Source organism: Hyperolius riggenbachi, chromosome 3, assembly GCF_040937935.1.
Source record: "Hyperolius riggenbachi isolate aHypRig1 chromosome 3, aHypRig1.pri, whole genome shotgun sequence".
Taxonomy (NCBI): domain Eukaryota; kingdom Metazoa; phylum Chordata; class Amphibia; order Anura; family Hyperoliidae; genus Hyperolius; species Hyperolius riggenbachi.
In genome coordinates this window covers 1,443,475-1,455,000 of record NC_090648.1, presented here as the reverse complement: position 1 = coordinate 1,455,000, position 11,526 = coordinate 1,443,475, and the positions used below count along the sequence as shown (strand labels likewise).

At 56.6% G+C, this 11,526-nt stretch overlaps 1 protein-coding gene across 1 annotated transcript in view; it reads left to right on the top strand.

The window, feature by feature from the left end:
- TP53 (tumor protein p53) overlaps window positions 1–9,801 on the top strand; it is a 60,788-nt gene extending 50,987 nt beyond the window's left edge. The window contains exon 11 of the mRNA XM_068273802.1: window positions 9,572–9,801. Coding sequence (XP_068129903.1) covers window positions 9,572–9,659 — 88 coding nt within the window. The 3' untranslated portion in view covers window positions 9,660–9,801. The remainder of the gene's footprint in view (window positions 1–9,571) is intronic.
- Window positions 9,802–11,526: the final 1,725 nt, after the last annotated feature.

Below are 11,526 nucleotides of genomic sequence, written 5' to 3'. Positions count from 1 at the left end.
GTCAGCAGAGGTCTGTTCTGGTATCAGCGGGTGGTGGGTCAGCAGAGGTCTGTTCTGGTATCAGCAGGTGGTGGATCAGCAGAGGTCTGTTCTGGTATCAGCAGATGGTGGGTCAGCAGAGGTCTGTTCTGGTATCAGCGGGTGGTGGGTCAGCAGAGGTCTGTTCTGGTATCAGCAGATGGTGGGTCAGCAGAGGTCTGTTCTGGTATCAGCGGGTGGTGGGTCAGCAGAGGTCTGTTCTGGTATCAGCGGGTGGTGGGTCAGCAGAGGTCTGTTCTGGTATCAGCGGGTGGTGGGTCAGCAGAGGTCTGTTCTGGTATCAGCAGGTGGTGGATCAGCAGAGGTCTGTTCTGGTATCAGCAGATGGTGGGTCAGCAGAGGTCTGTTCTGGTATCAGCGGGTGGTGGGTCAGCAGAGGTCTGTTCTGGTATCAGCAGATGGTGGGTCAGCAGAGGTCTGTTCTGGTATCAGCGGGTGGTGGGTCAGCAGAGGTCTGTTCTGGTATCAGCGGGTGGTGGGTCAGCAGAGATCTGTTCTGGTATCAGCAGGTGGTGTGTCAGCAGAGGTCTGTTCTAGTATCAGCAGGTGGTGGATCAGCAGAGGTCTGTTCTGGGATCAGCGGGTGGTGGGTCAGCAGAAGTCTGTTCTGGTATCAGCAGGTGGTGGATCAGCAGAGGTCTGTTCTGGTATCAGCGGGTGGTGGGTCAGCAGAGGTCTGTTCTGGTATCAGCGGGTGGTGGGTCTGCAGAAGTCTGTTCTGGTATCAGCAGGTGGTGGGTCAGCAGAGGTCTGTTCTGGTATCAGCAGGTGGTGGGTCAGCAGAGGCCTGTTCTGGTATCAGCGGGTGGTGGATCAGCAGAGCTCTGTTCTGGTATCAGCAGGTGGTGGGTCAGCAGAGGTCTGTTCTGGTATCAGCAGGTGGTGTATCAGCAGAGGTCTGTTCTGGTATCAGCGGGTGGTGGGTCAGCAGAGGTCTGTTCTGGTATCAGCGGGTGGTGGGTCAGCAGAGGTCTGTTCTGGTATCAGCAGGTGGTGGGTCAGCAGAGGCCTGTTCTGGTATCAGCGGGTGGTGGGTCAGCAGAGGTCTGTTCTGGTATCAGCGGGTGGTGGGTCAGCAGAGGTCTGTTCTGGTATCAGCGGGTGGTGGGTCAGCAGAGGTCTGTTCTGGTATCAGCGGGTGGTGGGTCAGCAGAGGTCTGTTCTGGTATCAGCGGGTGGTGGGTCAGCAGAGGTCTGTTCTGGTATCAGCGGGTGGTGGGTCAGCAGAGGTCTGTTCTGGTATCAGCGGGTGGTGGGTCAGCAGAGGTCTGTTCTGGTATCAGCGGGTGGTGGGTCAGCAGAGGCCTGTTCTGGTATCAGCGGGTGGTGGGTCAGCAGAGGTCTGTTCTGGTATCAGCGGGTGGTGGGTCAGCAGAGGTCTGTTCTGGTATCAGCGGGTGGTGGGTCAGCAGAGGCCTGTTCTGGTATCAGCGGGTGGTGGGTCAGCAGAGGTCTGTTCTGGTATCAGCGGGTGGTGGGTCAGCAGAGGTCTGTTCTGGTATCAGCAGATGGTGGGTCAGCAGAGGTCTGTTCTGGTATCAGCGGATGGTGTGTCAGCAGAGGTCTGTTCTGGTATCAGCGGGTGGTGGGTCAGCAGAGGTCTGTTCTGGTATCAGCGGGTGGTGGGTCAGCAGAGGTCTGTTCTGGTATCAGCGGGTGGTGGGTCAGCAGAGGTCTGTTCTGGTATCAGCGGGTGGTGGGCCAGCAGAGGTCTGTTCTGGTATCAGCAGGTGGTGGGTCAGCAGAGGTCTGTTCTGGTATCAGCGGGTGGTGGGTCAGCAGAGGTCTGTTCTGGTATCAGCAGGTGGTGGGTCAGCAGAGGTCTGTTCTGGTATCAGCAGGTGGTGGGTCAGCAGAAGTCTGTTCTGGTATCAGCAGGTGGTGGGTCAGCAGAAGTCTGTTCTGGTATCAGCAGATGGTGGGTCACCAGAAGTCTGTTCTGGTATCAGCGGGTGGTGGGTCGGAAGAGGTCTGTTCTGGTATCAGCGGGTGGTGGGTCAGCAGAGGCCTGTTCTGGTATCAGCAGGTGGTGGGTCAGCAGAGGTCTGTTCTCGTATCAGCAGGTGGTGGGTCAGCAGAGGTCTGTTCTGGTATCAGCGGGTGGTGGGTCAGCAGAGGCCTGTTCTGGTATCAGCAGGTGGTGGGTCAGCAGAGGCCTGTTCTGGTATCAGCGGGTGGTGGGTCAGCAGAGGTCTGTTCTGGGATCAGCAGAAGTCTGTTCTGGGATCAGCAGAAGTCTGTTCTGGGATCAGCAGAAGTCTGTTCTGGGATCAGCAGAAGTCTGTTCTGGGATCAGCAGAAGTCTGTTCTGGGATCAGCAGAAGTCTGTTCTGGGATCAGCAGAAGTCTGTTCTGGGATCAGCAGAAGTCTGTTCTGGGATCAGCAGAAGTCTGTTCTGGGATCAGCAGAAGTCTGTTCTGGGATCAGCAGAAGTCTGTTCTGGGATCAGCAGAAGTCTGTTCTGGGATCAGCAGAAGTCTGTTCTGGGATCAGCAGAAGTCTGTTCTGGGATCAGCAGAAGTCTGTTCTGGGATCAGCAGAAGTCTGTTCTGGGATCAGCAGAAGTCTGTTCTGGGATCAGCAGAAGTCTGTTCTGGGATCAGCAGAAGTCTGTTCTGGGATCAGCAGAAGTCTGTTCTGGGATCAGCAGAAGTCTGTTCTGGGATCAGCAGAAGTCTGTTCTGGGATCAGCAGAAGTCTGTTCTGGGATCAGCAGAAGTCTGTTCTGGGATCAGCAGAAGTCTGTTCTGGGATCAGCAGAAGTCTGTTCTGGGATCAGCAGAAGTCTGTTCTGGGATCAGCAGAAGTCTGTTCTGGGATCAGCAGAAGTCTGTTCTGGGATCAGCGGGTGGTGGATCAGCAGAAGTCTGTTCTGGGATCAGCGGGTGGTGGGTCAGCAGAAGTCTGTTCTGGTATCAGCGGGTGGTGGGTCAGCAGAAGTCTGTTCTGGTATCAGCGGGTGGTGGATCAGCAGACACTGAGTATGAAGTGCTGCCCATAATTATTCATACCCCTGGCAAATATTGAGATAGTTACTTTTATTCAACCAGCAAGTAATTTTGTGATGGGAAATGACATGAGTGTCTCCCAAAAGATAAGACTGTACAAGAGGCATTATTGTAGAAAAAAAATTCTCAGCTTTTATTTACATTCGAGCAAAAAGTGTCCAGTTCAAAATTATTCATACCCTTCCCAATAATCAATTGAAAAGCCTTATTACAGCAATCAAATGCTTCCTATAATTGCAGAGCAGCTTTTTGCGTGTCTCCACAGGAATTTTTGCCCATTCATCTTTAGCAAGGAGCTTATCTTTCAGGTTGGAGGGTCTTCTTGCCATCACCCTGATCTTTAGCTCCCTCTACAGATTCTCAATTGGATTCAAGTCAGGACTCTGGCTGGGCCACTCCAAATGTTAATGTTGTCTGCTAGCCATTTCTTCACCACTTGTGCTGTGTGCTTTGGGTCATTGTCATGCTGAAATGTCCACTGGTGGCCAAGGCCCAGTTTCTCTGCAGACTGCCAGACCCTCCCAAAGCATTAGGTTCCCACCACCATGTTTGACAGCGGGGATAGTGTTATTTGGGTTGAAGGCAAATCCTTTATGCTAAATGAAGGAAACGTGACCAAACCATTACATTTGTGTTTCATCTGACCATAACACAGAAGACCAGAAGTCTTCTTTGTCCAGATGAGCTTTTGCAAAGGCCAAGCGAGCATTTGTGTGCCTTATCTGGAGAAGCGGCGTCCTCCTTGGTCTGCATCCGTGGCACCCAGCAGTGTGCAGTGTCCGCTGGATTGTCCGCCTTGAGACATTGCCAACAGCAGAGCCCAGATTCACCAGGATGGCCTTGGTGGTGATCCTTGGATTGTTTTTCACCTCTGACTATCCTCCTGGCCAGCACAGGTGTCACTTTCAGCTTCCGACCATTTTCTATGAGATTTTCCACAGTGCGGAACATATTTTTTAATACTACTTTGCACTGTAGCCACTGGAACTGGAAAACCTTTAGAAATGGCCTTGAAGCCCTTTCCTGACTTGTGAGCAGCCACAATGCACAGCCACAGGTCCTCGTTGAGCTCCTTTGTCTTCTTAGCCATGACTGACCACAAACTAACGATTTAATTCAATAGTTGAGTAGCACTGCAGGGATGCGGGTGCCCAATCCTCAATAGATCCTCACACCTTCAGGTCCAAACCATTGCACAAAACAAAAGTGATGGAGGCTGGTACTTCCAAAAGCAGAAAAAGCTCTTTTATTGATGCATCAGATAAAATCAGTGGCTATACAGCGACAGCCCGCTGTTTCAGGTTTCAGCCTTTCTTCAAGCCGTTACAACCACAAGGTGACGCGCACATCACTTATATAGTATCCACCCCTATCAACATCCAATCAATTCAAATTCGTTTACCTGGGCCCCCCCCGGCGGACCTGAGGGGAAACATCGGCTCAACATGCAAATCGCCATCGCTGCATTGCATATCGGGGCTTTGCAGCTGATATGCAATGCAGTCATGGCAATTAATCTGGGTAATGAAACAAACCAAACACATATTAGGATGCTTTAGAACAGCTTGGACTATTTGGAATGGTATGGAACTTTGGATTTTCCCACAGACTGTAACAGTTTGTGAAGTATGTGAAAAATTTTGGACTGGACACTTTTTGCTCAAATGTAAATAACAGCTGAAAAATGTTTTTTTTTTCCTTCCCACAATGCCTCTTGTACATAGTCTTATCTTTTGGGAGAAATCTCTCATTTCCCGTCAAAAAATTAGTTGTTGGTTGAATAAAAGTAACAAAGTAAAAATTTGCCAGGGGTATGAATAATTATGGGCAGCACTGTATATGAACCTCCACGCACCCTTCGTTCTGCCAGTACGACTAATTTTTTTTGTTCCCAGTATTTACTTTGGAACATTTGGAGCTCGGGCCTTTTCCTATGCAGCCCTTACTCTATGCAACTCACTTCCACAATAACGTGAGAGGCTCCTTCTCTGGACAGCTTTAAAGGAAACCGTAGGCAGAATAGAAAAACATTTACTTACATGGGGCTTCATGCAGCCCCTGGAGGCTTGTGTGTCCCTCACTGCAGCTCCTTTCTTGGTGGGTCGCCCACAGTCCCCTCTGTAGCAGCTCCTTTCTTGGTGGGCCGCCCACAGTCCCCTCTGTAGCAGCTCCTTTCTTGGTGGGCCGCCCACAGTCCCCTCTGTAGCAGCTCCTTTCTTGGTGGGCCGCCCACAGTCCCCTCTGTAGCAGCTCCTTTCTTGGTGGGCCGCCCACAGTCCCCTCTGTAGCAGCTCCTTTCTTGGTGGGCCGCCCACAGTCCCCTCTGTAGCAGCTCCTTTCTTGGTGGGCCGCCCACAGTCCCCTCTGTAGCAGCTCCTTTCTTGGTGGGCCGCCCACAGTCCCCTCTGTAGCAGCTCCTTTCTTGGTGGGCCGCCCACAGTCCCCTCTGTAGCAGCTCCTTTCTTGGTGGGCCGCCCACAGTCCCCTCTGTAGCAGCTCCTTTCTTGGTGGGCCGCCCACAGTCCCCTCTGTAGCAGCTCCTTTCTTGGTGGGCCGCCCACAGTCCCCTCTGTAGCAGCTCCTTTCTTGGTGGGCCGCCCACAGTCCCCTCTGTAGCAGCTCCTTTCTTGGTGGGTCGCCCACAGTCCCCTCTGTAGCAGCTCCTTTCTTGGTGGGCCGCCCACAGTCCCCTCTGTAGCAGCTCCTTTCTTGGTGGGTCGCCCACAGTCCCCTCTGTAGCAGCTCCTTTCTTGGTGGGCCGCCCACAGTCCCCTCTGTAGCAGCTCCTTTCTTGGTGGGCCGCCCACAGTCCCCTCTGTAGCAACTGCTGTCCTGGCAAGTCGGCCACAGCCCCCTCTGTAGCAGCTGCTGTCCTAGCGAGTCGCCCAGTCCCCCTCTGTAGCAGCTCCTCTCTTGGTGGGTCAGCCACAGTCCCCTCTGTAGCAGCTCCTTTTTTGGTGGGTCAGCCACAGTCCCCTCTGTAGCAGCTCCTTTCTTGGTGGGTCGCCCACAGTCCTCTCTGTAGCAGCTCCTTGGTGGGTCGGCCACAGTCCCCCTCTGTAGCAGCTCCTTGGTGGGTCGGCCACAGTCCCCCTCTGTAGCAGCTCCTTGGTGGGTCGGCCACAGTCCCCCTCTGTAGTAGCTGCTGTCCTGGCGAGTCGCCCACAGTCCCCTCAGTAGCAGCTGCTGTCCTGGCGAGTCGCCCACAGTCCCCCTCTGTAGCAGCTGCTGTCCTGGCGAGTCGCCCACAGTCCCCTCAGTAGCAGCTGCTGTCCTGGCGAGTCGCCCACAGTCCCCCTCTGTAGCAGCTCCTCTCTTGGTGGGTCGCCCACAGTCCCCTCTGTAGCAGCTCCTTTCTTGGTGGGTCGCCCACAGTCCCCTCTGTAGCAGCTCCTTTCTTGGTGGGTCGCCCACAGTCCCCTCTGTAGCAGCTCCTTTCTTGGCGAGTCGCCCTCAGTCCCCCTCTGTAGCAGCTGCTGTCCTGGCGGGTCGCCCAGTCCCCTCTGTAGCTGCTCCTTTCTTGGTGGGTCGCCCACAGTCCCCTCTGTAGTTCCTCTTTTCTTGGTGGGTCGCCCACAGTCCCCTCTGTAGCTGCTCCTTTCTTGGTGGGTTGGCCACAGTCCCCTCTGTAGCAGCTCCTTTCTTGGTGGGTCGGCCACAGTCCCCTCTGTAGCAGCTCCTTTCTTGGCGGGTCGCCCACAGTCTCCTCTGTAGCAGCTCCTTTCTTGGCGAGTCGCCCAGTCCCCTCTGTAGCAGCTGCTGTCCTGGCGAGTCGCCCAGACCTCTCTGTAGCAGCTCCTCTCTTGGTGGGTCGGCCACAGTCCCCTCTGTAGCAGCTCCTCTCTTGGCGGGTCGGCCACAGTCCCCTCTGTAGCAGCTCCTCTCCTGGCGAGTCGCCCTCAGTCCCCTCTGTAGCAGCTCCTGTCCTGGCGAGTCGCCCTCAGTCCCCTCTGTAGCAGCTCCTGTCCTGGCGAGTCACCCACAGTCCCCCTCTGTAGCAGCTCCTGTCCTGGCGAGTCACCCACAGTCCCCCTCTGTAGCAGCTCCTCTCTTGGTGGGTCGCCCACAGGTCCCCCTCTGTAGCAGCTCCTCTCTTGGTGGGTCGCCCGCAGGTCCCCCTCTGTAGCAGCTCCAGTCCTGGCGAGGTCTGCCACAGTCCCCTCTGTAGCAGCTCCTGTCCTGGCGAGTCGCCCTCAGTCCCCTCTGTAGCAGCTCCTGTCCTGGCGAGTCGCCCTCAGTCCCCTCTGCAGCAGCTCCTGTCCTGGCAAGTCGCCCTCAGTCCCCTCTGTAGCAGCTCCTGTCCTGGCGAGTCGCCCTCAGTCCCCTCTGTAGCAGCTCCTGTCCTGGCGAGTCGCCCTCAGTCCCCTCTGTAGCAGCTGCAGTCCTGGTGAGTCGCCCACAGTCCCCCTCTGTAGCAGCTCCTGTCCTGGCGAGTCGCCCACAGTCCCCCTCTGTAGCAGCTGCAGTCCTGGCGAGTCGCCCACAGTCCCCCTCTGTAGCAGCTGCAGTCCTGGCGAGTCGCCCACAGTCCCCCTCTGTAGCAGCTCCTCTCTTGGTGGGTCGCCCACAGTCCCCCTCTTTAGCAGCTCCTCTCGTGGTGGGTCGCCCACAGGTCCCCCTCTGTAGCAGCTCCAGTCCTGGCGAGGTCTGCCACAGTCCCCTCTGCAGCAGCTCCTGTCCTGGCGAGTCGCCCTCAGTCCCCTCTGTAGCAGCTGCAGTCCTGGCGAGTCGCCCACAGTCCCCTCTGTAGCAGCTGCAGTCCTGGCGAGTCGCCCACAGTCCCCCTCTGTAGCAGCTGCTGTCCTGGCGAGTCGCCCACAGTCCCCTCTGTAGCAGCTGCAGTCCTGGCGAGTCGCCCACAGTCCCCCTCTGTAGCAGCTGCAGTCCTGGCGAGTCGCCCACAGTCCCCCTCTGTAGCAGCTCCTCTCTTGGTGGGTCGCCCACAGTCCCCCTCTGTAGCAGCTCCTGTCCTGGCGAGTCGCCCACAGTCCCCTCTGTAGCAGCTGCAGTCCTGGCGAGGTCGGCCACAGTCCCCCTCAGTAGCAGCTGCTGTCCTGGCGAGTCGCCCTCAGTCCCCTCTGTAGCAGCTCCTGTCCTGGCGAGGTCGGCCACAGTCCCCCTCAGTAGCAGCTGCTGTCCTGGCGAGTCGCCCACAGTCCCCCTCTGTAGCAGCTCCTCTCTTGGTGAGTCGCCCTCAGTCCCCTCTGTAGCAGCTGCAGTCCTGGCGAGGTCGGCCACAGTCCCCCTCAGTAGCAGCTGCTGTCCTGGCGAGTCGCCCTCAGTCCCCTCTGTAGCAGCTCCTGTCCTGGCGAGTCGCCCACAGTCCCCTCTGTAGCAGCTGCAGTCCTGGCGAGGTCGGCCACAGTCCCCCTCAGTAGCAGCTGCTGTCCTGGCGAGTCGCCCACAGTCCCCCTCTGTAGCAGCTCCTGTCCTGGCGAGTCGCCCACAGTCCCCTCTGTAGCAGCTCCTGTCCTGGCGAGGTCGGCAGCTACTACTCCTGCTAAGAATGCGGCCCTTGATGGGATTGTGATCACGAGCGGCGTGCAATCGCAGTAGCACGCACGTTTCCGTTTTGTTTTTTGCTTTTTTCAATTTTGCCTAAAAACTCGCCTCCTTTTCCAGAGCCTCTAAAACTGCAGAAGGCAAGGTCACAGCGCTTTCCCTGGGAGAAAAAGTGCTTCCTCCTCTGTTGGGGGAGGGGGGGAGAGCACGGCTTCCTCCTCTGTTGGGGGAGGGGAGGAGAGCACGGCTTCCTCCTCTGTTGGGGGAGGGGGGAGAGCACGGCTTCCTGCTCTGTTGAGGGAGGGGTGGAGAGCACGGCTTCCTCCTCTGTTGGGGGAGGGGTGGAGAGCACGGCTTCCTCCTCTGTTGGGGGAGGGGTGGAGAGCACGGCTTCCTCCTCTGTTGGGGGAGGGGGGGAGAGCACGGCTTCCTCCTCTGTTGGGGGAGGGGGGGAGAGCACGGCTTCCTCCTCTGTTGGGGGAGGGGGGGAGAGCACGGCTTCCTCCTCTGTTGGGGGAGGGGGGGAGAGCACGGCTTCCTCCTCTGTTGGGGGAGGGGGGAGAGCACGGCTTCCTCCTCTGTTGGGGGAGGGGGGGAGAGCACGGCTTCCTCCTCTGTTGGGGGAGAGCACGGCTTCCTCCTCTGTTGGGGGAGGGGGGGAGAGCACGGCTTCCTCCTCTGTTGGGGGAGGGGTGGAGAGCACGGCTTCCTCCTCTGTTGGGGGAGGGGTGGAGAGCACGGCTTCCTCCTCTGTGGGGGGAGGGGTGGAGAGCACGGCTTCCTCCTCTATGGGGGGAGGGGTGGAGAGCATGGCTTCCTCCTCTGTGGGGGGAGGGGTGGAGAGCACGGCTTCCTCCTCTGTGGGGGGAGGGGTGGAGAGCACGGCTTACTGCTTTCTCCGTTGGTGGTGGTAAAGATGGTTTTTGCACCAGTCCATCTCCTTATGGGGGATTCTCAAGCAGGGATAGAGTGCTGACCACGCGCCCAGTAATAATCTAACCACACAGCTTTGTCTCTGCAGGACCCTGAAGTGCCACAAGTGTCGGGATGACATAAAACCCAAGAAAGGGAAGAAGCTTCTGGTGAAAGATGAGCAGGACTCAGAATGAGGAGATGGACCCGGGAAGACTGAGGGCTCTCCACTGTCACTCCTCTTGTCTCCCAGAACTAACTGCCCCACCCAACATTCCTAACACATACTGCCACTGTTATATATTTCGTTTCTCTTTTTAATAAAAGTTTCCTTTTCCAGATTGTAGTCTGAATGATCATTTCTGTGTATGAGTTTTATCCTGATATGCCTCACTGCATGCGTACATAGACCTTCCATCCAACAGGAACCTCCCTGCATGTGTGCCCCAGCCAGCATAGACCTTCCATCCAACAGGAACCTCCCTGCATGTGTGCCCCAACCAGCATAGTCCTTCCATCCAACAGGAACCTCCCTGCATGTGTGCCCCAGCCAGCATAGACCTTCCATCCAACAGGAACCTCCCTGCATGTGTGCCCCAGCCAGCATAGACCTTCCATCCAACAGGAACCTCCCTGCATGCATTGCCCAGCCAGCATAGACCTTCCATCCAACAGGAACCTCCCTGCATGCATTGCCCAGCCAGCATAGTCCTTCCATCCAACAGGAACCTCCCTGCATGTGTGCCCCAGCCAGCATAGTCCTTCCATCCAACAGGAACCTCCTTGCATGTGTGCCCCAGCCAGCATAGACCTTCCATCCAACAGGAACCTCCCTGCATGCATTGCCCAGCCAGCATAGACCTTCCATCCAACAGGAACCTCCCTGCATGTGTGCCCCAGCCAGCATAGTCCTTCCATCCAACAGGAACCTCCTTGCATGTGTGCCCCAGCCAGCATAGACCTTCCATCCAACAGGAACCTCCCTGCATGCATTGCCCAGCCAGCATAGTCCTTCCATCCAACAGGAACCTCCCTGCATGTGTGCCCCAGCCAGCATAGTCCTTCCATCCAACAGGAACCTCCCTGCATGTGTGCCCCAGCCAGCATAGTCCTTCCATCCAACAGGAACCTCCCTGCATGTGTGCCCCAGCCAGCATAGACCTTCCATCCAACAGGAACCTCCCTGCATGTGTGCCCCAGCCAGCATAGACCTTCCATCCAACAGGAACCTCCCTGCATGTGTGCCCCAGCCAGCATAGACCTTCCATCCAACAGGAACCTCCCTGCATGCATTGCCCAGCCAGCATAGTCATTCAATCCAGCAGGAACCTCCCTGCATGTGTGCCCCAGCCAGCATAGACCTTCCATCCAACAGGAACCTCCCTGCATGCATTGCCCAGCCAGCATAGTCCTTCCATCCAACAGGAACCTCCCTGCATGTGTGCCCCAGCCAGCATAGTCCTTCCATCCAACAGGAACCTCCTTGCATGTGTGCCCCAGCCAGCATAGACCTTCCATCCAACAGGAACCTCCCTGCATGTGTGCCCCAGCCAGCATAGTCCTTCCATCCAACAGGAACCTCCTTGCATGTGTGCCCCAGCCAGCATAGACCTTCCATCCAACAGGAACCTCCCTGCATGCATTGCCCAGCCAGCATAGTCCTTCCATCCAACAGGAACCTCCCTGCATGTGTGCCCCAGCCAGCATAGTCCTTCCATCCAACAGGAACCTCCCTGCATGTGTGCCCCAGCCAGCATAGACCTTCCATCCAACAGGAACCTCCCTGCATGTGTGCCCCAGCCAGCATAGACCTTCCATCCAACAGGAACCTCCCTGCATGTGTGCCCCAGCCAGCATAGTCCTTCCATCCAACAGGAACCTCCTTGCATGTGTGCCCCAGCCAGCATAGACCTTCCATCCAACAGGAACCTCCCTGCATGCATTGCCCAGCCAGCATAGTCCTTCCATCCAACAGGAACCTCCCTGCATGTGTGCCCCAGCCAGCATAGACCTTCCATCCAACAGGAACCTCCCTGCATGCATTGCCCAGCCAGCATAGTCCTT